This window comes from Periplaneta americana, chromosome 11 (assembly GCF_040183065.1).
Source record: "Periplaneta americana isolate PAMFEO1 chromosome 11, P.americana_PAMFEO1_priV1, whole genome shotgun sequence".
Lineage (NCBI taxonomy): Eukaryota > Metazoa > Arthropoda > Insecta > Blattodea > Blattidae > Periplaneta > Periplaneta americana.
The window spans coordinates 54705932-54729789 of NC_091127.1; the positions used below are offsets into that span (position 1 = coordinate 54705932).

Genomic DNA, 23858 nt, shown 5'->3' on the forward strand with positions numbered 1-23858 from the left:
TCCCCTTTGCTGTGGAGACCTTCGGTCCTTGGAGTTACGACACCAAAGGTTTGGTATCTCAAATCGGCTATATTTTGATCTCCATTACTGGTGATCGCCGTTGCACTACTTATTTGCGTCAACGCTTAAGTATTGCTATTCAACGCGGAAATGCAATGAGCATTTTAAGTACTCTTCCCAAATCCAGCCCTTTGGACGAACTCTTTATTCTGTAAAATTTGTTAAGTATTTTGTGTGTAAATAATAATGAACGATTCGTGGATTTTACACTTCAAATAATAGAAGCAAAATCTTTAATTTATCACAATTTAATAGATAAAAATGAAAAGTCAAGGTGGAATATTCCTTCAAAACTGTAAAGTTAATTCCTGATCTACTGAGAATATCTGTTATAGCTATGTTAAAATTGGTTACTGTTCATGATTTCCTAAGTAAACATCTTAAAAGAATTGCTTTTTATTAATTTCTCCAAATTTCTTGTTATGCACAAAAAAAGAAGATATGAATATGGAACACTTTGCAAGCTTGAATCTCTCAAGACTTTCGAAGACCTTACTCCAGATATTAAGAAAAAGAATTAAGATAACTTTAATCTAAAACCCTGAGCTAAAAGCACACATACAATTTTGAATATTGGTATTTTCTTCTCTCCCCTTTCATCACTGTCATCACCACCATTATGAACTTCATGGGATTATATCATATCATCTGGACATATAAATACTGTGATATATGCTCTAAGTAGCTTCAGTTATTCCTGGTCTTGGCATCTTAGAGAATAATCAAGTTGTAATTTTGATAGCCTTATGCTTTTATGCAATCCAACATATCGATTGCAAATGATTCTTGCTTTAGTTGGTCATCGGGTTTGATTTCCTGCAAAATATGCATCTTGTAGGCATGAAAATGTGATCGTTAGTGAAGAATTTTGTGTACAGTTGACTGTTTCATTCCAAGTTCTCTCACTGCTTATGTGATTGACTTCTTTGGACTTCTTTCAAACAATCTCTGGCCTTCCTGGATACCAAGATTTCTGCCTCCGTGTCCTTTCAACACACTACCGTTGATAGTCTTTAATTTTGGCAGGTCCTTGTACTCATGACGGAAGTTTGTTTGCATTTGAATAAATGATTTTGCTCTACCTACCACCAAACAATATGGGCACGCTCACTAGGAGTTACCATTTTATAAATGACTAGCCGTACCCATGCGCTCCGCTGCACCCGTTAGAAATGAATATAAAGTAATTACATAATTAAAATAGGAGGTTTGATCCAGAGAACATTCGTATTTGATAGAAGGATAAATCGTTTAATATGTTACTTAATTTAAATTGTATTTAAAATATTAAAATGCGATCATTTTGATCCAGAGACCACTCATTTGGTGCAATGACAATTCCTTTAACATGTTATTAATTGTTATTACCAATTATTTTTGGAAAAGCGAAAATTAACAGAAAAATTTTGGCTACAGATTTATTATATTATATTATATTATATTATATTATATTATATTATTATTATATTATATTATATTATATTATATATTATATTATATTATATTATATTATATTATATTATATTATATTATATTATATTATATTATATTATATTATATTATATTATGTAAAAAGTGTGTTGGTAACGGATGTACTCGAATTAGAAAGTTTTTAATTTGTTGTGGGAGCTCTTGAATCTCAGGAGGAACAGCTTTTACAACAGCGCAACATAATCTGCTTGGCTCATTACCAAATTTTTTTGCATTGCATTTATTGCATATATATTTTATGTATTTTAACACGATTCAATTGAGCATAGTTAAAATTTGAATTATAAAATAATGGATTGCTAAGCTAACGTACTATTACTGCATACTAAATTAATACACTCTCGTTGTTCGTTAATTCTCTGAGATAAAAATGAATATGTTCATAAACATTATTTTAAGAAATACAGGAAATGAATATACAGAATAGCCTATCAAGTTTTCTGTGCATAAGAAGCTATTTTAATCTTACCTGTCCTCAATTCACTCACAAGTTACTGTAATAACATTATAGCATTATGTCCATCCAGAGAAACTACATTTCCAATGATGAAATAATAATTAATTATACAAATCGGTTAATTTAGCTTCCTATATTACTTCATACAAACACAGAAACATTGTCTGTAGGCTATGTTTCATAGCTTTCGATTGTTGTGTCCAAGGCCCCTTATAGACGAAGTCATTTGTTTTTTATTTCAATACACTGCCTTAGATGGCAGTTATTTTAATTTTAAAACTCATTTATCTCATTAAATATCAGTCCTATCAAAATTTTTCAAAGAATAAAACTTATCAGAAATCATTTTTGAAGAAACTTTTGTTATATAACATTTTTCACAAAAATCAATAATAAGCGAGATATTTCGATTTATTTAATTCAGGCCCCCTTATAACCCCCCTTTTAAATAACGTATTTTGAATGTCATATAGCCTAAAATCTAAGTTACAACGAACTTAATTTATATTCCAATTTTCATCGAAATCCATTCAGCCATTATCGCGTGAAAAGGTAACAAACATACAGATAGACAGACAGATAGACATACAAACAAAAATTAAAAAAAAGCGATTTTCGGTTTCAGAATGGTTAATTATACATGTTAACACCAATTATTTTTAGAAAATCGAAAATTTACCAGAAAAATTTTGGCTACAGATTTATTATTAGTATAGATTAATTGTTGCAGCATTGTTGTCGTTACTATGACTCTGACGTGTACTACGAAATTGTTATATAAACTTTTTGAGTCTGTGGTTATTTTTCGATCAGAATGACAGCTATACTTCCTGACATTAAATGTAAAATATACTGTCAAATGTTGGAGGTTCACTGTAGACACTCCGTACTGCTAGAGTCTCATTTGTTTACAACATTTTGCACTACATGCAGGTGAGGATGGAAATTGTATTGGGTAGGAGAGATTATAGATGAAATGCACTTCACTACCCCTTTGCAACGCTCATCCACATATCAAATATGTCATTTTGAAGCGTATGAAAGGAAAACTTCATGCATTAGATAGTGTTCAGACACCATCAGTGCACACACCTTTGGAAATAACTTTCCACTTTCCTACCAGAAATCGAACCGAGCTTCATTGTATTTGTAGATAGGAATGTTGTCACTTGAGTCTCAGGGAGGATGCTATGTATGTGTATGATCTGTTTTGTAATATTTTCATTTGATGGTATGTAATGTTTTTCAGTGATGATGATAAATTTGGTCGACGTGAACGCTACAGTGGTCCAACTTCAGACTTCAAAGAGAAAGACGGATATAAACCAAATGTTAAATTAGACTATATAGATGACGATGGCCATGTGCTTAATGCAAAGGAAGCTTTCAGGTAATTAAAGAAAAATAATTTTAACAGTTAAAATTGTGGTACATCCTACAGTTTGATTTTTTCTTTGAATCTTTTTGGTCTTGAAAATTCCATTTTGTTAAGGACATTAAGATTGAAATTGAAAATTATTTATGAAGTGAATCAAACTGGTTCAGTCTAATAGCAGTGCATTTGAGCTTTTTAAATTTAATTTTTCAGGTATCTGTCTCATAAATTCCATGGCAAAGGACCTGGAAAAAATAAAGTAGAAAAGCGAATGAAGAAGAATGAGCAGGAAGGGGTAAGTCATTGTCTTGAAGTAAAGTAAGAGTTGTTACATTGGCAATTGGCCTTGTCTTGTCTCTTCATTTGGCATTATCAGCCAGTGCTGGCTTATATGATATTCTGTCAAGTTCAATATTCGCCCTGGAAGGAAGTTACTCTTTATTTTATCTGTAATTTCCCCTTAGAAACAGAATTGTCTTTGTTCCTATGCTCATGTATATGATACAGGGATACAAAATTTCCTTCAGTTGCTGCTGTGATTTAACAAGTTTGGTGTAAGGTGTTATTTAAAAGAATAGATATCTGTGTATCATACATATAGGTAGAAATGAAATCATTTATAACCTGTCAGATTGCATTTGTAAGAGTTCCCTGAAGTGAACTTGTCTCACAAGAACAGAGACATTTATGTAAAAAGTATGATAAATTGAAACTTTTTTTAACGAGATGTACTAAATAAGAGAGTTTTTTAACTGAAGAAAGATTTAATATTAGAGGTTGATAATAATGTTGCGGGATTAATAATAAAAATTTGTAGGACCATTATTTCTTATGACATGCTAAGGGTGGAACCTATTTTAGAGATTTTCGAAGGCCATTCTGTAGTAAACTGATAAATAAGAGTATTTTTAACAGGACAAAACAGTTGCATACATTACAGATTATTCTATGTATGTATCGAAATCTGCCACTGTCAATCTTGGTTGAGCTACATTTCCTACAGTTTATGTCAAAGGTTGAAAAAGTCTATTCTGGTTTGTTTGAGCTTGAGATGGTCTGAACACAGTTTCTAACACATGTGATTAGTAAATTTGGATGTTTTTACTGTCGTATCTTCTTCAGTAAATGACAGATTAATGGCCAATTTCATTAACATCTATCAGATTTGCTTGAACATCAAATGAATAACTTCCAGTTATCTAACATCTGTTTAAAATAAGAACAGTTTCATCACATTGATCAACAGTCAGTGTTAAGATACCTTAGTTTATCTCTAAATTATTTAAGAAGGCCAGACATTTTTCGAAGAAGCAAAGGTCATAACACAGAATTGTCCAAATTGGTTAGTCATGCTAAACATTGTCTGCATATCAACAGAATTGTTGGAAATAAATGCTTGATTTTTTTTAATGGAAATACGACTTTGAAATTGAACATAATAGAAAAATCCGAAAAAAAAAAAAAATACATGAAGATATAGTATATTAAGAGTCCACTGCAAGAATGATGGATGTCATTTGGAATACATTTTTCAGGAGAAGCAATAGGGATATCTTGTGCGAAGTTTTACCGTCAGATGGCAGGAGCGTTCCATGCGGCGCAACATGTTGTAGGGCTATGTCTTGTCATATGCCTCAGTTGATTACGTTTTCCTGCCGGTTGGTTTTCTGTGCGTGTCAAAATTATATTTACAGTTATTTCGTATAACCTAATATAATTCAATATTTTCTTACCTCATAATTTAATTTAATTTACAGTAAATAATAACGTAAACCTGTATAATATTCAGCGATTCCCCGAGATGGGTGGGGAAATCTGCAGTATGCAGAATATAAATACGAGTAAATTGAATGTTCATGAACCTAAACGAGAACTTTGAGAACAATATGCACGAATAAAAAAATAGGAAATATGTCGAAAGTGTTATTGCCCTCTTTAATAATTAGTATTTAAGAACCGTACGCTAAAAACAGGTTATGCAGCCACCAATATGTTTTTTTATAGGGAAGAGATTATCGAGATTGAATTAATTGTATTTTTTCTGTAGTTGCATAAAGATCAAATGCAATTTTTAATAGGATGACATAATATGATCGCAGTAGTATCACGATTAGTCGTGTGTTTTGTAGGTTAAGGACATGCAGTTTTGAATACTATGTAGGATGAGTTTGAAAATTTGAAGTTAAAACATGGTTTTAATAATTAGGGTACAGTACATAAAAACATTATTCACGAAATGGGTTCCACTACGGATCGTCCTGGATAATAAACATCCCAGTTTATCGAGAGTTTACTGCAGGCATAAACTTCGGAGACTCCTACAACTACTGCATATAATCTAAGCTAACATAGCTCGCTGTCGAGGTTGCATAGGTTTTTATTAATTTTACTTTTTCCTCTTCCAAAATGAAACTGTAGTCAACAATTCCGTAGTTACTTTTATTTAATAGCTAGCACTTTCGAGGCGCAATTTAATTACTCATATTTTTTAAGATTTAAAGCATATATTCAGAATATTTCGGGATCTGATTGAAGACAAAAAGCTTTCCCTAGTGTTTACATGTAGGAACATAACAAAAATTTGCCATTTTTAGTTGTTTTTAAGAGTATATAATATACTAATTCACTACGTATATCCTCAATGTTTATATACCGAAAAACAAAGCGCTATCTGTTGGTGCTAGTTCAGGATATCCCTATTGAAAGTTTGAAATGCTTAGTGCTCAAAGCTTAACTGTGATTTTCCGATCATTACTGGACAATGACTATCAGTGTTAATGCCATATAACTCTCTCACATTCTATATGTCTTAAGCTATGCATTGACAGTCTTAGTTCATTTTCGACAAGAAAGTGACATCCATCATTCTTGCAGTGGACTCTTCATATAGTATATTGTAGTTTCAAATCCGGCGAGATGGCTTAGATAAATAATTTAGTTGAGTGAAAACACATGATTTGAAATAAAAGGACTGTTATAAAAAGCATCAAATACACAGAACTTGCATGACAAGAAGTACCGGTAATATAAACAAATTGGAATGAATGTGCTTTCTTTCAGTTGATGAAACAAATGAGTTCAACAGACACTCCATTGGGAACTCTGAGCCTCCTACAACAGAAACAAAAAGAAACGCAGTCTCCATTTGTAGTCCTAAGTGGCAGTAAACAAACGTAAGTGTATAATAGTTTTGATGCTGTAATAACTATTAAGAATTTACACTGCCATTTAAGTGTAAATCTGTCGTCGTAATGTTGAAGCAGTTTCTGCTTTAAGTGAAGAAATAAATTAGTTATGCCTGTTGTTCACGATCATATTTTTCGTACAATAAATATTACGAAAGATGTTACAAATATTTTATGACATTGGTTCCTTGCTCACAGTCAAATTTTTCATCCAATTTCTCTCATAAACACTATTCCATCTATGCAGTGAATTTGACGCTACAGTATGTTTGCTCTGCCATAATATGAGAAATATTTTGTACTGTTTTCTCTAATGAAATCTGTAATTGTCATTCGTCTAGTAAAAGACTTGCAACTTCTTTGTTTAATGTTTGTTTGAACTTCACAATCTGCACACCAGATAGCGCTGTTTCCACACACCTGCTTTGCTGATTCGTTGGTTTCATCCAATATTTGACGAAAATAAGACCTGCTTTATTTGGGAAAAGTTGTATTCAATGTTTAACCAAACTCGGTTTTACAAAAATTTGATCGTGAGCAACAGGAATTTGATACAATTAAATTGAATTAAATTTCTTGAACAATAAATTTGTCCACACTTGTCGAGTATTGGTTAGCGCATCTGGCCGCAAAACCAGGTGGCCAGGGTTCGATTCCTGGTCGGGACAAGTTACCTGGTTGAGGTTTTTTTCCAGGGTTTTCCCTCAACCCAATATGAGCAAATGCTGGGTAACTTTTGGTGCTGGACCCTGGCATTATCACCTTCATCTCATTCAGACGCTAAATAACCTAGGATGTTGATGAAGGGTCGTAAAATAACCTACTAAAATAAAAATAAAAAAAATATTTTTTTATACACTAGTGTCTTGTGCAAACTAAGTCCATAAGAAGTTCAAATAAAAATTGTTCGGATTTATTTTCAATAAATACTAGACATTTTGAAAATTATTTGCTTCCATAATAGTGAAACATACTCTCTCAATGTTTTTTATGCCAAATAGTTTTCCTTGAACCTATCCATCTTCAGTTCTCGAGTTTCAATGCGAAAACGCAAGTAACATTGTCAGGACGATTTGCGAGTTTTTCATGTGGGAGTAATGCATTAGCTATTTGAAACATTGTGTTGTATTTAATTTGATTCCTATATTTAAAATTATACATGTGAATTTATGGCAAAATGATGTTATGGAATGGACTGAAATTAGTTTCTATGACATCAACATTGGTTACATTAACATGTATTTTTTTCATATCGTTTATCAAATGAACATTTCTCATGATTTTGATCTTGGCTATTCTTTTTGGATCATTATACATTGCTGATTTTCGCACTTTTCTTTCTTTCAGAACAACTATCTCGAAGACAAAATTGTGAAGTGTGGAAGAAATGAAGACTTATTGTCTAGCTGCATTAACAATAATTGAATGTCAAAATGTATTTTATTAGTTAATTTTTGGAGCACCAACATTATTTTTAAATATATCACAATAAAATTTACAATTTTCACATTGAAAGCATCAAGGAAGAGACTACAGTTGCTGATAGTGTCTGTGAAAATGGAAGCGAAGTGCAGTAAATATCGGTGGTGTGTGTTCGTAGTTTAAAAACAGTTCTGGGGATCTTCCTCACATCTTTTGTAATCATCTTGGTAACCAAAAACATAGCACTACAGATGATGGTAGTTATTAAAGAATAAGGACTACATCAGTGACTTCAAGAGTATTCATTGTTCCCATTTTATTTATCTTTCCTTATACTGTAGATCTTTGTTTTAAATGATAACATGTTTCTTTTTAACATGCATATTGACATTTTAAGACGAAACTAACCTGAAACGTTCTCCCAGACACCCTCTGTCATTTTGCATCTTCCAGATTCTATTATTTAATTGGCAGTGAAACGTCTGTTGAGAAATGGTTCCCATTGCCTCCATATATGGTAACCGTCTAGGACGTTTATGGATTTTGCTTGCCTGGCAATGTTAAAGAGACTGGATAGTCTGAAAGTATTGCAGTTGTGTAAAACTGAAGAAATTTTGCTATCATTCTTCAACTTTTGAATCAATTTACAATTTTTATAGCATACGCAGAATATTTACAGGTTTATTTTGGTTTTCAGTTTATCGTTTTTACCTCATATACTTGGTTTTATAAAAAATTTTAAACTTGAAAAGTATTAATTAAATTTAAGTTAAAAATATATGTATTTTAGGAACATTTTCCTCAGAAACTACTGGGTCTAAGAGGTTCAAATTTTGTATATTCCTATTTCATATGGTAGTGAAGAAGCATGCACATTTTCACATAGTTATCAAAAGTATTATGGATTTTACAAGCAGAAAAGTATGAAAAAATATGAAAAATTGTAAATAATTTTTTTCAGTAAGGAAAATAATTTTTTTCTATTAAACGAATATTCATAATGTGATGAAAATGGCGGAAAATATAGTCAGCTGCATTGGAAATATACTTGAATTTTTAGGAACCTAAAAGGTTTCTGAGAAAAATGTTCTTAAAATACCGGTACTTTGTTTTTAACTGAAATTTAATCAATATTTTTAGGTTTAAAATTTTTTTATAAAATAAAGTATATGAGATAGATAGCCTGTTAATATTGTGTGTATACTGTAAAAATTGTAAATGGATAGATTTAAAAGTTGAAGAGTAATAGCGAAATTTCTTCACTCATACATAACAGCCATACATTCATATTACCCAGTCTGCTTAAATTCCAGTCCTAAGGAGAAAAGCATCTGTTATCACTGAATTGTTACCCTGATGATAAATTAATTATAAATGTGGATTAAGACTAGCAAAGTTGAATCTTAACATTAGGCAAGGGGTTAAATCCCAAATCTCTCTGCAGTGCATATGAAGAGAAGGCATATATATGTCATTGTTGATAGTGATTCATCTGTCGGACAGGAATGTTAAGCTTGATGGACCCCTTGGTTCTATTTTACAGGAGTAGACTACGTGCCGGCACCGGGTTTCCCCTTCTTCCTTCCTCGTATTCATCATCATCACTTTTAAATGCACATTTAACATAAGCTTAATATGGCAATTCCTTTGTTTTTTAGAACTTTGAACATGTATTTATATTAGGCGATTGTCAAGATTGCCAAGACTAGACCATGATAACCATGTGACTCTGATTCATCCCATAGCCTGTCTTTCTCGTTAGCCATGGTGATGCCTTATTGGTGTCACTTATGTGGTTCAAACCTGTCTTAGGACAGTTGACTACAGTCACGCTCAAACCTCCTGACATTTGCAGGTGTGCCTGCTTAGAAAGTCTCAAAATCAAATAACAAATGTGCTCGGAAAAATTAGTATTTTTTTAGGACCCTGCATGTATATATGATGATTGTTTATTGTTTTCTGAACACACAGAAACAAAAATCACATGTCTACCCCCAGCAGTTCCAATTTTATGGATTAATACAGTAAAACCCCGATAAGACACTGTTCAAGGGACCACATGTAAATTGCGTATTAACCGGGTCCACATATTAGACGAGTATACTAATTTTGACTTATATACAGTAGGGTAGGTTAGGCTAGGTTATGTTATGTTATGGGTGGGGGGGGGGGGTTGTCTTTAAGGAGTTTTAAAGGTCTCCTGCACATAAGCCTAAAAGGCTTATTGTACATCCCTATTGGAATGGACACTAGCATTGTCTTTCAAACTCTGTTCCTTTGACTAGCAACAGTATTTTGGCTCCAACATTAATGTCCATTTCTAAATCTTCCCTTGTTATGGAAAGGGAAAATCTTTTCCTTTCTAGGAATGTACAGTCAAACAGGATATGCGAAGCAGTCTCTTCCTTCTGTTTGCACATTCGACACATGGGTTTCTGAGTTCCGCTGTGCATAGGTGTTTCCTGAAGTGACCATGACCAGTAATTAATGCAACTACGCTTCTCATTCCTCTTCTGCCCAATTTGAGCAGAGATGAGGAAAGAGAGTTGTTTGGACCTAGGACCAGTTTTCTGGCCAGTTTTTGTCCAGGATAGGATTGCCATCTAATTTTATGTCTTTCCTTAATCCATGTCTTAACCGAGGTTTTGGTACTGAGTAAACTGATTCCAACCACGGGTTCAGGTCCAACAAAGGGTATCTCCGTACCCTTTTTGGTCAGTTGATCTATATACATTATCTGTTAGCATTTTTCTTTATTGAAATACATGATTCGCACTTCACTTCTGCCAAAAGAAAACTCCCCGTGTATTTGAGTGAAAAGCTGTTGGAGAAAGAAGAAATAAAAACCTTAAGGGGGGGGGGGGGGGGGAGAGATTCGGTGGAGTGGAGAGCATTCTCCATCTCTTTCAATATAATGTGATGGGGCTATTTCAAATCAAGCCTATCATTCAATTTATTTTATCACACTGCGCCATTGTATTATTCGACAACTTTATCAACCCTAATAAAAGTAAAACTATTACAAAAACTTATATAAACTGAGCGAGTATGATTAGGCCTATTTACATCTGAATCAACTAATTTTTCCTATATTTTGTGACTTTTAATTTTATTCGACGCAATCTGATGATGATGATTATTATTATTATTATTATTATTATTATTATTTTGCACCTCCCTATCAAACTAATCTCAGGTAAAGGGTCGCGCTCCACAGTTTTAAAACTACTGCCGCTTAGAGAGGGGGGGGGAAGAGGCGCGAAGAGAGTAACTATGACAACGTCGCGAACGCCAGGAGGTTTGAGCGCGACTGTAAACGACAACACTGAAAATACTGCCAAATAAACTGCATTCGGTTCAAGATTGGAAAGGGAACTGCTTTTATAAAAAAAAATTACCAACATTGGGCAACGGTGGGAAATGAATGTTTAATAGTTGGCAATTTGGAACATAATCGGCAGTTGTTTGACTTTGTTGCACTGTCCTAGTGATCGAGAAGGCAGTGGCAGACGGCAATTCTAGGCCTTTGAAATTGAATATAGGTTATGTTTTCGCTGAAGAAAAATTGGGGAAACGAGAGAATCACTTACTAGTGTGAGTTCTAATATAAATATATTGAGTATTTGGATTTTATTTTGAGAACATATTCCACTTCCAACGTAGCCGGTCTATTATTAAATCTACAATTGTACATAACTGCACGTTAGTGTAAATCGTATAATTCTGAAAGACTCGGAAACTGTACAGATTTACTTATTGTAATAATTATTTAGGCTAAACTAGCGCTGAGTTAATTTCCTTCGTTCACCATTTAGGCTAAACTAACGCTGAGCTAATTTCCTTTCCGCTTCTACGCCTTGCATAAACGAATCTGCGACAGGTTAGGTTTGGTTCGTTATACTTTTGTTATGTCTTGCATTATACTATCAACTCCATCTCCACAAGAAATCCAGGTGAAACTAGCGCTGAGATAGTCATCCCAAACCCCGACCTCCACCCCTAAGAGCGCCAGACCTTATATACACGTCAGTCAAGGCCTTCTGACAAATAAAAGCAATTGACAATAGATATCTCAGTCGTGACAACCTCATAAAATATCCTATCAATTGAATAATCGATCTTGCTACGTACAACATAATTATATTATTATATTATCACCTTTGGGTTGAAGGTACGAGTTACATTTTATAATGTGTTCTTTCTTGTTTTAGGGGAAACCCCTGTTGGTGACTTGGTCCCCAAACCCTCATGCAATTAATTTATAATAATTAACCGGTCCATCACCTTTGGGTTGAAGGTACGAGTTACATTTTATAATGTGTTCTTTCTTGTTTTAGGGGGCTCCGCCCCCTAAAAACCCCTGTTGGGGACTTGGGCCCCCAAACCTTCATGCAATTAATTTATAGTAATTAACCGGTCCATCACCTTTGGGTTGAAGGTACGAGTTACATTTTATAATGTGTTCTTTCTTGCCCCCTAAAAACCCCTGTTGGGGACTTGGTCCCCAAACCTTCGTGCAATTAATTTATAGTAATTAACCGGTCCATCACATTTGAGTTGAAGGTACGAGTTGCATTTTATAATGTGTTCTTTCTTGTTTTAGGGGGCTCCGACCCTTAAAAACCCCTGTTGGGGACTTGGTCCCCAAACCTTCATGCAATTAATTTATAGTAGCCTAATAAACCGGTCCATCACCTTTGAGTTGAAGGTACGACTTATATTTTATGATGTTCTTTCTTGCTGTTGTGGACGGCCCCCAAGCCCTTGTGCAATTAATTTATAATAATTAACCGGTCCATTACATTTGAGTTGAAGGTACCGGTACATTCTTTAATAAATCACTGAAAAACAAATGTGAATATAATAAATTGTAGGATGTGGAGTACGAAATTATTATTATTTTGTGGCGCATCATTTTTACGTAAATAACGACAATTGAAAAGTAACATGCCACATAACATTATTTTAAGAAATACCGGAAACATGCATGAATAATATTCACCATTCTTAATGATCGTGGGATAGAAAAAAAACATATGGAATAGAAATTACATGCGTATAATAAACAATAAGCAAACCATCTTCGATTAATCATTTCAAAACAACGTGAATATAGCGTGCATTGTGTAGGAAAATAATTTCTTATATGTTGCTCCTAATGTGCATCATTGTTAACTTATGTAAACAAATGAAATTTAATATGGCATATAAACATTATTTGAAGAAGGATAGGAGATATTAAGTAATATTCATCGTTATTAATGATCTTCGGATGGAAAATAACAATGAAATATGTATAAAATAGAAATTACATATAGGTGAGCATATAAAAAACAATAAGTAGAATCATTTATTTGATTAATAAGCTTAAATTACTCCAGGTTTAGTGTAAGAGTGGTCTATGTAACAAGTACCGGTTACTAGGAAAATACCCGGGTTTTTTTTGTGGGTTTATCATATATGCAAGGGATACCATAACAAAAACCTAAACTAATCAAACCTAACCTGTCATAGATTTATATATGCAAGGTTTATAAGTGGAGTACGAAGGGAACTACCTCAGCACTAGTTTAGACACAATCCTGTTATAAAGTCAACGATTTATCTTCCGAAATCACCAGAACTACCTCAACGTTTCACCATTATTTACTTTAGCGATATCGTTTCTATCCACTATTTCTCCACTTTTTCCCGGGTGATTTTCATGCAGCCAGGCTGGAGCTTACCCCATCACTCTCCAGAAGTTAGGTTTGGTTAGTTTCAGTTACGTTCTCCCTGAAACTTCTCAACTTGTTTTTTGGTGGTGTATAATATTTGCCGCAATTAAAAACAAAACTGTTTCTATTTACTTTCACTGACTGTTCACAACGTCCACATATTTGTATTTATTTATTTACTTTATCGTTATCGTTATGTTCGTTTCCATAATTTCTCCACTTGTTCCTGTGTGACTTTCATGCAGCAATGCTTTAGACTGCCCGCCACTCTCCAGAAGTTAGGTTAGGAAAAACTTTTTGTTCAGTGGTGCTCGAATCGAAGCGGGACTCGGGATTTTTATACGAAAATCGGGACATCTGATAACCTTAAATATCAGTGGCAGGTTAGGTTTGGTTAGTTCAGGCTTTTGGTATGCATTGCATATACGCATTTTGCTCAGTAGGTGGGTACCAATTCAGATATCTGCTATCCTTTGATAGCGCAATTGTAAAGAATTACCTCGACTACTATAGGTTTTTAACGGAGAAATATCTTCTCTCCGGTGCTGGTTCTCAGCTCCTCGGTTCTACGACTACCTACTATAGATAAAGTATTAGGCTCACCCATTTGTGGAAGATTGGGGTTAGGTGGAGTCTATTAACTGAGTAACTATTAAATTAATACAAAATGTCAATTTGACATTGCCCCTCTATGGTCCCTGCCCTTAATTTGATTTTCTTTCATTTCATAGATCATGTTTTTCCACATAACTTACGTAGAGCAGTAATTATAATATCCTAACTTTATCGAAGTTCAACAGGTTTTAAATGGGTAAAGAAAAAACGTGACATGCCGTGATGGAAAAGTGCATGTAAGTTAATGTTATTTGAAGTAATACGGAAGATTGGTCTTTGTTCTCTTTAGTCACTTGTTGCTTTTCATACAGTTTTTGAAATGCTTGTTCTTGTGCAAACAGATACTGGAGATATTTTTACTAGTTTAGTATTAATCTTAAGTTTCTCCTAATCCTACTTGTCTGTGGTGTAATAATCATGATGAAGATCTGGAACACATTCTTCTATAATGTCCATTCATAAACCACAAAAGAAGTAAATTAAAATCATCAGTACCAGTTGCTGAAGACATAGCCCTGCAGTATATATTGATTACACCCCAACTCTGGCTACTAGCAACAGGCATCTGTAATGAATACTGATAAAAGTACCCTCCATTTCTCGTGAAAAACAACAACTGAATAGACTACAGTGGACTATAGTGGACTTTATTTTGTCAGCAAACAGCTGGATATATTAAGAAGATTGATTGATTAAGTTTCTCTGGTAATTCAGTAGAAAACATTGAGTAATTGATTAACTAGTGGACTAACTTGTGTTAATTATGTAAGTCTGTGCGGCTTACAGCTGTTGTCTTCATAATCCATTTTGAATCTTCCATACACTACTTTTAACAGTTGAATATAAGTAATTGATTAACTAGTGGACTGGTACTCATGTTAATCAATTACTTATATTCAAGTGTTAAAAGTAGTGTACACAAGATTCAAAATGGATTGTCAAGAAAACATTGGCCAATATTGTGGACATCATTGAGGATCCATAACAGATTAGATTTGGTTTGTTCAGGCTTTTGGTCTGCCTACCAAAAATGAAGACATATCAGAAACCTGAACAAACCAAATCTAAAATGTCATTAATCCTCCATGATGTCATTGATGTCCGTCATATTGGCAAAGTTTTCTACTGAATTACCATTTCTGCTTGGTGATCACATGTTCTTTTCTTAATGTAAGTTAATTTTTTTCTGAAATTTTTATTAATACTTATTTAGTTTTTCTCTCTATATAAGGAATGTCACTCTTATATGTAACATTTACTTACTTACTTACTTACAAATGGCTTTTAAGGAACCCGAAGGTTCATTGCCGCCCTCACATAAGCCCGCCAGCGGTCCCTATCCTGTGCAAGATTAATCCAGTCTCTATCATCATACCCCACCTCCCTCAAATCCATTTTAATATTATCCTCCCATCTACGTCTCGGCCTCCCTAAAGGTCTTTTTCCCTCCGGTCTCCCAACTAACACTCTATATGCATTTCTGGATTCGCCCATACGTGCTACATACCCTGCCCATCTCAAACGTCTGGATTTAATGTTCCTAATTATGTCAGGTGAAGAATACAATGCGTGCAGTTCTGTGTTGTGTAACTTTCTCCATTCTCCTGTAACTTCATCCCGCTTAGCCCCAAATATTTTCCTTAGCACCTTATTCTCAAACACCCTGAACCTATGTTCCTCTCTCAGAGTGAGAGTCCAAGTTTCACAACCATACAGAAGAACCGGTAATATAACTGTTTTATAAATTCTAACTTTCAGATTTTTGGACAGCAGACTGGATGATAAGAGCTTCTCAACCGAATAATAACACGCATTTCCCATATTTATTCTGCGTTTAATTTCCTCCCGAGTGTCATTTATATTTGTTACTGTTGCTCCAAGATATTTGAATTTTTCCACCTCTTCGAAGGATAAATCTCCAATTTTTATATTTCCATTTCGTACAATATTCTGGTCACGAGACATAATCATATACTTTGTCTTTTCGGGATTTACTTCCAAACCGATCGCTCTACTTGCTTCAAGTAAAATTTCCGTGTTTTCCCTAATCGTTTGTGTATTTTCTCCTAACATATTCACGTCATCTGCATAGACAAGAAGCTGATGTAGCCCGTTCAATTCCAAACCCTGCCTGTTATCCTGAACTTTCCTAATGGCATATTCTAGAGCGAAGTTAAAAAGTAAAGGTGATAGTGCATCTCCCTGCTTTAGCCCGCAGTGAATTGGAAAAGCATCAGATAGAAACTGACCTATACGGACTCTGCTGTATGTTTCACTGAGACACATTTTAATTAATCGAACTAGTTTCTTGGGAATACCAAATTCAATAAGAATATCATATAATACTTCCCTCTTAACCGAGTCATAAGCCTTTTTGAAATCTATGAATAACTGATGTACTGTACCCTTATACTCCCATTTTTTCTCCATTATCTGTCGAATACAAAAAATCTGATCAATAGTCGATCTATTACGCCGAAAACCGCACTGATGATCCCCAATAATTTCATCTACGTACGGAGTTAATCTTCTCAAAAGAATATTGGACAAAATTTTGTACGACGTCAACAAAAGTGATATTCCTCGAAAGTTACCACAGTTGGTTTTGTCCCCCTTTTTAAAAATAGGTACAATTATGGACTCCTTCCATTGTTCTGGTACAATTTCCTTTTCCCAAATAGCAAGTACAAGTTTATAAATTTCGCTATATAATGCACTCCCACCCTCTTGTAGTAATTCTGCTGGAATTTGATCGATACCTGGAGACTTGTACTTTTTCAGATTTTCTATCGCAATTTCGACTTCTGAAAGCATGGGTTCGGGTATAAATGGCTCAGCAGTTTGTATTTCAATTTCGTCCCGATCATTTCTATTTGGCCTATGTACATTTAGTAGTTGCGCAAAATAATTTTTCCATCTGTTTAGGATTGATGGAGAGTCTGCAAGCAAGTCACCATTCTCATCCTTGATCACTTTACCCTTGGCTGATATCCGTTCTTAAATTCCTTTATACCCTTATATAAATCTCGAATGTTTTTATTCTTACTATTTGTTTCTACTTCATTCAGTTTTTCCTTCAAGTAACCTCTCTTTTTATTCCTAAGTGTACGACTTGCTTCCCGTCTTTCATTGAAATAATTATCCTTATATGTAGCATTACATTGAAAAACTTTTTGTTCAGTGGTGCTTTTGTTACATTTATTAACCAACGATTAAAACTAGGATGAGATGGTAAACTGAATGTAAAAGCTAACATTACACAGTACAACTTATAAAAGTACACTGCTGTACTGATTTTTATTCCATTATATGAAATCTAAGTATGTCTAGTAGAAGGGATAAAGACAGCAACTACACAACAAATTTCAAACCCCTGCTACTACTTTAAATATCCCCCATATATATATATATATATTTTGCTAATGGCAGGCATTTGATTTTTCGTTGTGTAGCCAATTGTGTAGACCAATTTACCGACAGAGTTGTTGCCCAGGGTGTGCCAAAGGAGGCTGGTCTAGCTACACTGGCGATGGTAGGAGATGGTGATGGGGATTTGTTGGGATGCCACAGGGGAACCGGAGCTCCCAGAGCTGTGTTACCTGTACCACGGGCTTGTCCAATACAAGTTATAAATTGGTGGTACACCGGGGATCAAGCCTGGGTCCACAGGATTAGAAGTACAGTGCTCTAGCCACTAGTCTACCGTGGCAGTTTAATACCCCTAATGTAGAAGAAAAAAAGAGTGGATTAAAAGCTAATTATGTTGATATTACAGCAAAGATTTATTTCTTTTACAGATTGAGTATGCAGGGAATCAAGAAAGCATATGTGATACTTGGACTAAGAAGGTGTTCCTTGTTTCAAAATAGAACTGGTCATTCAAATTTCAATTTTCTTGTTAAAGATCACTCGACTATTGATATATTAAACTGTAGATATTGTACAGCAGTTTTGAATGCTTCCACAAGTGGTGATAACAGATTTCAAAATCCGAAAATAGCATCATTACTTGAAGTTACTGTGAAGGAAGGAATTAAACCTGATGACCTTTTAAGTGCTATAGAAACATCTCCGGAATTAATGACCAAGTCTCCATTACAGTGGGAGAACTACTTCAAGGAATTAAAATATCATGGATTTACAACCAAAGATAGCTTACAAATGTTGATCCATTATCCACAATTACTTAACATTGTGGAGAAAGGTGAACTTAATTCGTCAATGGAAGTGTGGTTGAATTGTCAATTAGGATTTGAAAATGTACTGAATTTGCTGGTAGAGTGCCCACATTTCCTTTCTGTTCGAGGGAGGGAGCTCTCACGCAGGATACCATTGCTTCAATCATTAGCTAAATCACGTGGGAAGAATGTTACAAAGCTACTGCAGAACTGCCCATCTCTTTTGTTTCAAAATTGGAAAGACGTGGAAGCAAAGTTGGCTTATGTAGAAGATGTTATGAAGATAGATACAAAGAAGGAGAATATAACCAAGTGCTATATGTTTAATCGTTCTTTGGATGAGATAAAGACAAGACATGTCTTTTTACAAAGGTTAGTATCATAATCCTACTTATTTCTCCACCATCATTATCATCATCATATCATCTGCTTATTATGTCCTCTGATTAGAGCAGTGGTCGTCATCATGCCCTGAAATGAATGAAGGGTAAGGAGTGTCTCAGAATATGCACTGTCGTGCAGAAGGGAGAGAGAGAAAACATGCCAGCCAGCAGCCTCAGATGCACGACAGTGCAGTTTCTTATCCATGGGTAAGAGACGCTAGCCCGAGGGTACACTGTGCTGGTGACCGCAGGGTTAGAGGGTTGATTGCAAATTCTGCTTTCTATTTAGTCTATTGTATCTCCTGCGTTTTTTATGTTACTTCACTTTTCTGTTCAGTTATATCTTTTACTTTCAGATTCTTCTTGATCTAGTTTATTCATTGTTTTCATTGCCTGCCAGTGGGTTTTTTCATCTTTAAATTTAATCTTAAATAATATTTTTTTTATTGTTTTTCCTTTTTCAATCGTCAAGAATACCTCTATACTGCAAATAATAATAATAATAAATTTCACTTTTCCCTTCTGAGGAACCTCAAAATGGACATACTGTATAGATTTTGGCTTCCATATATTACGGCACTGTGATGGTTATGATTGATTGATTGATTGATTGATTGATTGATAGATATGAACATGTATCTAATAGTTTAATGATCCAAGACATCGGTATGAAGACCTTCATTTTTAGCACAGCTAAATTCTGCACCATATCCTAGCAGATATTTTGCGAAGATAATCAAGGGTCACTTTGTTGAGGGCATCTTCCATAGCTGCTCTTAATAATTGTGTTATAACGGTGATTTCGCATTTTGTCCTTGATGAACCCCCCCAGAGAGCATTATCAGGTGTTGTAAGATCGGGACTTTGTGGAGGCCAGGCAAAAGGAGCTTGATCATCTGCAGATCCTCTTCCAATCCACCGGTTGGGAAAGGTCATATTAAGATATTGGCACACTTACAATTTGAAGTGTCGCTAATGCACGTTTTTCCCACCCCAACATTGTTGCTTTCCTTATTAGTTCCAAACTGAAGGGGTCATGAAATTTCATCTTCACTGTTTCCACAATGTCCCCGATATGACTTCTTTCATGAAGTCAAATCACTATCATTAATCTTTGTTCAATGGTAAACTGACTCTGGTCAACCATGTTTGTTTATAACTGCATAGTTACCAAGGTAGCATGATACCAACGTAAACATGGGGGTACCAATGTTTACATTCAACATTCACAAAGTAAGTGAAATAAGAATACATAGAGGGTATGTCCACTTTGTGACCTCACAATCTATGCGGTAATTGAATTTTATATGTTACTGTATTTTATTTTACAGAGCTGGAATCTATATCACACCAGGAAGAATAAAAAAGACCAGAAAAGAACAGGCACAACAACCATGGAGCAATAACCCACGTCTAAGTCAGATCACAGACACTAGTGATGTTAAGTTTATATCAGAAGTAGCTAATAGCCTCACAGTGGAAGAGTTGGAAGTCTTCAGGGAAATGTACAGTGAACAATTGGATGAAGAAAATGTGAGTGGGAGTGATGATGACTCATCTGATGATGAGTGAATACTGTTTTGTAGTAATAGTAATTACATGTAATGTTGTTCTTAATAAAATCTGAGGAAAAGCTTGATAACACACTTTTTTTTTTAGATACCTGTATTACCAACTTTGTAATGAAGTATTCTATATCGCTAGAGATCCATGAAATTCGTAGATGCAATAATGTGGATTATTCTCTTTTTGCAAATTTTTTACACCATTTGTAAGTCTTCCCATAACCTCCCAAAAAAACTCCTTTTGAATTGCGAAATACCATGAATTTGTATAATAATGCGAAATAGTAATATACGTTACAAGAGCGGTATGTTGACGTTTTCATGGTCGAGGAAAAGATTGAAAAAGCGAAACGTAGTTGAGCTTTTTTAATTTCCGAGAACATGAAAACAAACATACTGCTCGTGTATCGTACATTATTTTGTGCGAAGATCGTTTATTATATACCTGAAAGACGAATTTCTAATTAGTTGCAATGAATTCTCCATGTTGGTTTCTGTTTAATGACGCAACTTCTGAACACCAAAATATCATACTTCTACATTGTTGCTATAAAATGTTTTCTGTGTTTACTATACTCCAGCAGGCCATGATATACGTCTGTCTTTTTTTTCCCCCAGTCTATAAATGCGAACTTAAAACAAACGGTAAGGTTATGTAATGATTTATTTTTCATTTTAATATTTTAACAATATTATTTATATAACATATTGCAGTAATAACATCGGCATCTGGAATCTTGTTGATTTTTTCAGGGCTTCCTTAATGTTACTTGTATCAGGAATGCAATAAGTTTCGTGGAGTAGTAGACTTTACTTAATTTTTGCAAATATTTAAAAACAATAATTAACATTGCAATTTAGGTGAAATTGCAGTGGTAAGTTTCCAATTTATAATTATTACTATGTTAAACGTCTCTAAAAATAATATGTTAAAAGCCTAAAGCAGTAAAATGAATGTCGCGCTTAAGCGGTAAGAGGAGGGAAATTGTTATGTGTGTTACGTTGGGAATACTGAATGTGGTATTTCACACTTGCCGCGTATTGGTTCTGTGCGGAAAACAAGCAAATACGCACGATCTCGCACAAAGAGTTTTTAAACGAATTCCAGGAATAATTGTTGTTTTATTTGCGAAATCTATGAAGGCCAGTGGCATGCGGTAGTGTTGTGTGAAGGGAAACAGTGCCTGTATGTATGCCATTGCTCAACTGGGCTTCGATGCCTTTGCCTACATACAGTGTTTCCGTGGAATCACTTCCCCGAAAACGTCATCATTGCACTCTGCTGATGAAGGCTATGTTGTTCTGCAAGGTCTAATAAAAGAAGAAATGAAGTGACCAGAGTGTACAGCTCAATTCAACAATCTTGGCCCTTGTCCTTGCTTGTTTGGCTAATGAGCGAGCTGGGTGTTGCATTATAAGAAATAAATTTAATCACAAATGTGTATAGGAGGGGAAGAGGAAGAAGCAGAATGAAAATAATATCTATGCTCGTAGCTGAGGGACACTCCATGTCGAGAAAATATAAGTCATTATGACATTGTTAGTCAACAGACGTAGTGGTTAATAACGGGAGTCCACACCTGTGGAGTAATGGTTAGTGGTCTGACTGCAAAACTAGGTGGCTCAGGTGTAAATCCTGGGCAAGTTACTTCGTTGAGGTTTTTTTCAGGGTTTTCTCGCAGCTCAATATGAGCAAATGCTGGGTAACTATCGGTGCTGGACCCTTGACTGCTTTCCCCAGCATTATCACCTTCATTTCATTCAGACGCTAAATAACCTGAGATGTTGATACAGTGTCGTAAAATAACCTACTTAAAAAAAAAAGGAATGAGATGTGTGGAAGAATATTGTGTTTTTAAGACTGAGTGTACCGCGACATGATAAGGAGAAAGTACTATAGTGTTATGACTGTGTGGCCTTAGTTGTACCCATATGTACACTTGCAAGATAATTATTTGCTCTTTGAGGGAGTTTGTCAAAGCAGAGTTAATCGTCATGGTTACTTTTTCCTAAAAGGTAAATTTTGGTTGAAAATTAGCAAGCTAGCTAGAATCCAAATCTTATGCATATTGGTGTATTAAAATATATACAGGGTGTTCCATTTATCTTATGCACCTCAAATAACTTTTATGTTTGGACTGGAATTGAAAATATTTTTGTTGGAAGTTATTTTACAACAAGGGGCTAACATAAGTATGGAGATTTGGTTCATGTAACTGCACTCTCGTTCTGTAGCTTAAAGATAATGCTATCAGTGGATAAAAGTGCTGTTTATCTACGTGTTAAATTACGAGACTTACAAAGCCCAGTTTGTGAGTGCAATAGTAGGAATTTTAAACATGCCCAAGAAATTCGGAGTGGAGTACCATTGCAGCCGGCACACTTTGCTTTTATTTTTAGCAACAGGAAGATTAACTCCTTTCGTTACTTTAATTGTACATGGTGGTTCTGTGTTTAAGGGCTTGCAACATGGGACAGCCATGCTCTGAGATATTTTATATTTTGGGGGGTTGTATGCATCTCGGCATTTCCTGGGGCTGCAGCATTGATCAGCTGAGTGTGTGGCTTATGTTTGCTTGTTACCACAGTCTAGTATATACAGTCACGAAACTCAATACGCAGTAAATATGCATACATAAATAGTTGCTAACCACTAGGATCGCTACTATCGCCTCATTACAGACAATGCAAAATAGTACCTGCATAGTCTATTGTTCCTAGTACTCTCATAAACTCAAGCTTCGTGACTGTATATACTAGACTGTGATGTTACTGGATTTGTCATTTGTTTTTGTATTTCAGAGTTATGTAGGCCTACAGAATTTCCAGAAAGAAACCATGCAGCCATGCAGAATGTCGTCTCTTTATATAGACAATTCCAACAATAACTATGACGTATTAATTAATAAATTATTATTACACTTTAACAAGCTGAATAGTAGCTTGCAAGGCCAAATATAAAATCGACGTATTTTTAAGGAAACTTGATTTCTGGTCGACAACACTTGACAAAAAGAAATTTGATTCATTCTACTGTATTAAAGAACTCATGGAACATTTAGCTGCTACGTATGTAACATGTGATGGGACAAAATAATGAGTTTGTTTTTGCGAACATGCAGTTAAGTTTGCACAATTGAAGATATTCCCGGAAAAAGGATCTTACATTTATTTAATAAAATATGTGACTTAGGTGGAAAAAGTAATTTTGAAGCATTCATTTATAACAATAAATTATTGAATCCAATAGCTTAAATAGCTGAATAAACGTATATTCTTGATTAGTCAAATGGTTCTGCTAGTAAATATAGGCCTAACGAAATATGTCCCTGAAATTATTTTCCTTCCTGTTTCACTTCGCGATTACACCTGATCTCTTACAGTAAGAAGTCGTACTTTGACGGTCCCAA

The 23858-nt window shown here is 34.6% G+C and overlaps 2 protein-coding genes across 6 annotated transcripts in view; both read left to right on the plus strand.

Annotated features, from left to right (window-relative positions):
- The window catches only part of LOC138709008 (U4/U6.U5 tri-snRNP-associated protein 1), a 76963-nt gene extending 68683 nt beyond the window's left edge, over window positions 1-8280 (plus strand). For all 5 annotated transcript variants that reach the window (XM_069839451.1, XM_069839454.1, XM_069839455.1 and 2 more), the window contains 4 exons: window positions 3258-3398; window positions 3597-3678; window positions 6444-6556; window positions 7916-8280. In XM_069839451.1, coding sequence (XP_069695552.1) covers window positions 3258-3398; window positions 3597-3678; window positions 6444-6556; window positions 7916-7943 — 364 coding nt within the window. In that variant the 3' untranslated portion in view covers window positions 7944-8280. The remainder of the gene's footprint in view (window positions 1-3257; window positions 3399-3596; window positions 3679-6443; window positions 6557-7915) is intronic.
- A 3180-nt stretch (window positions 8281-11460) lies between these two features.
- On the plus strand, window positions 11461-20525 carry LOC138709009 (transcription termination factor 4, mitochondrial). The gene is made up of 3 exons (XM_069839457.1): window positions 11461-11584; window positions 18120-18872; window positions 20215-20525. Exons 2-3 carry the CDS (start codon window positions 18127-18129, stop codon window positions 20453-20455), a joined length of 987 nt encoding a protein of 328 aa, XP_069695558.1. The 5' UTR covers window positions 11461-11584; window positions 18120-18126; the 3' UTR covers window positions 20456-20525.
- Window positions 20526-23858: the final 3333 nt, after the last annotated feature.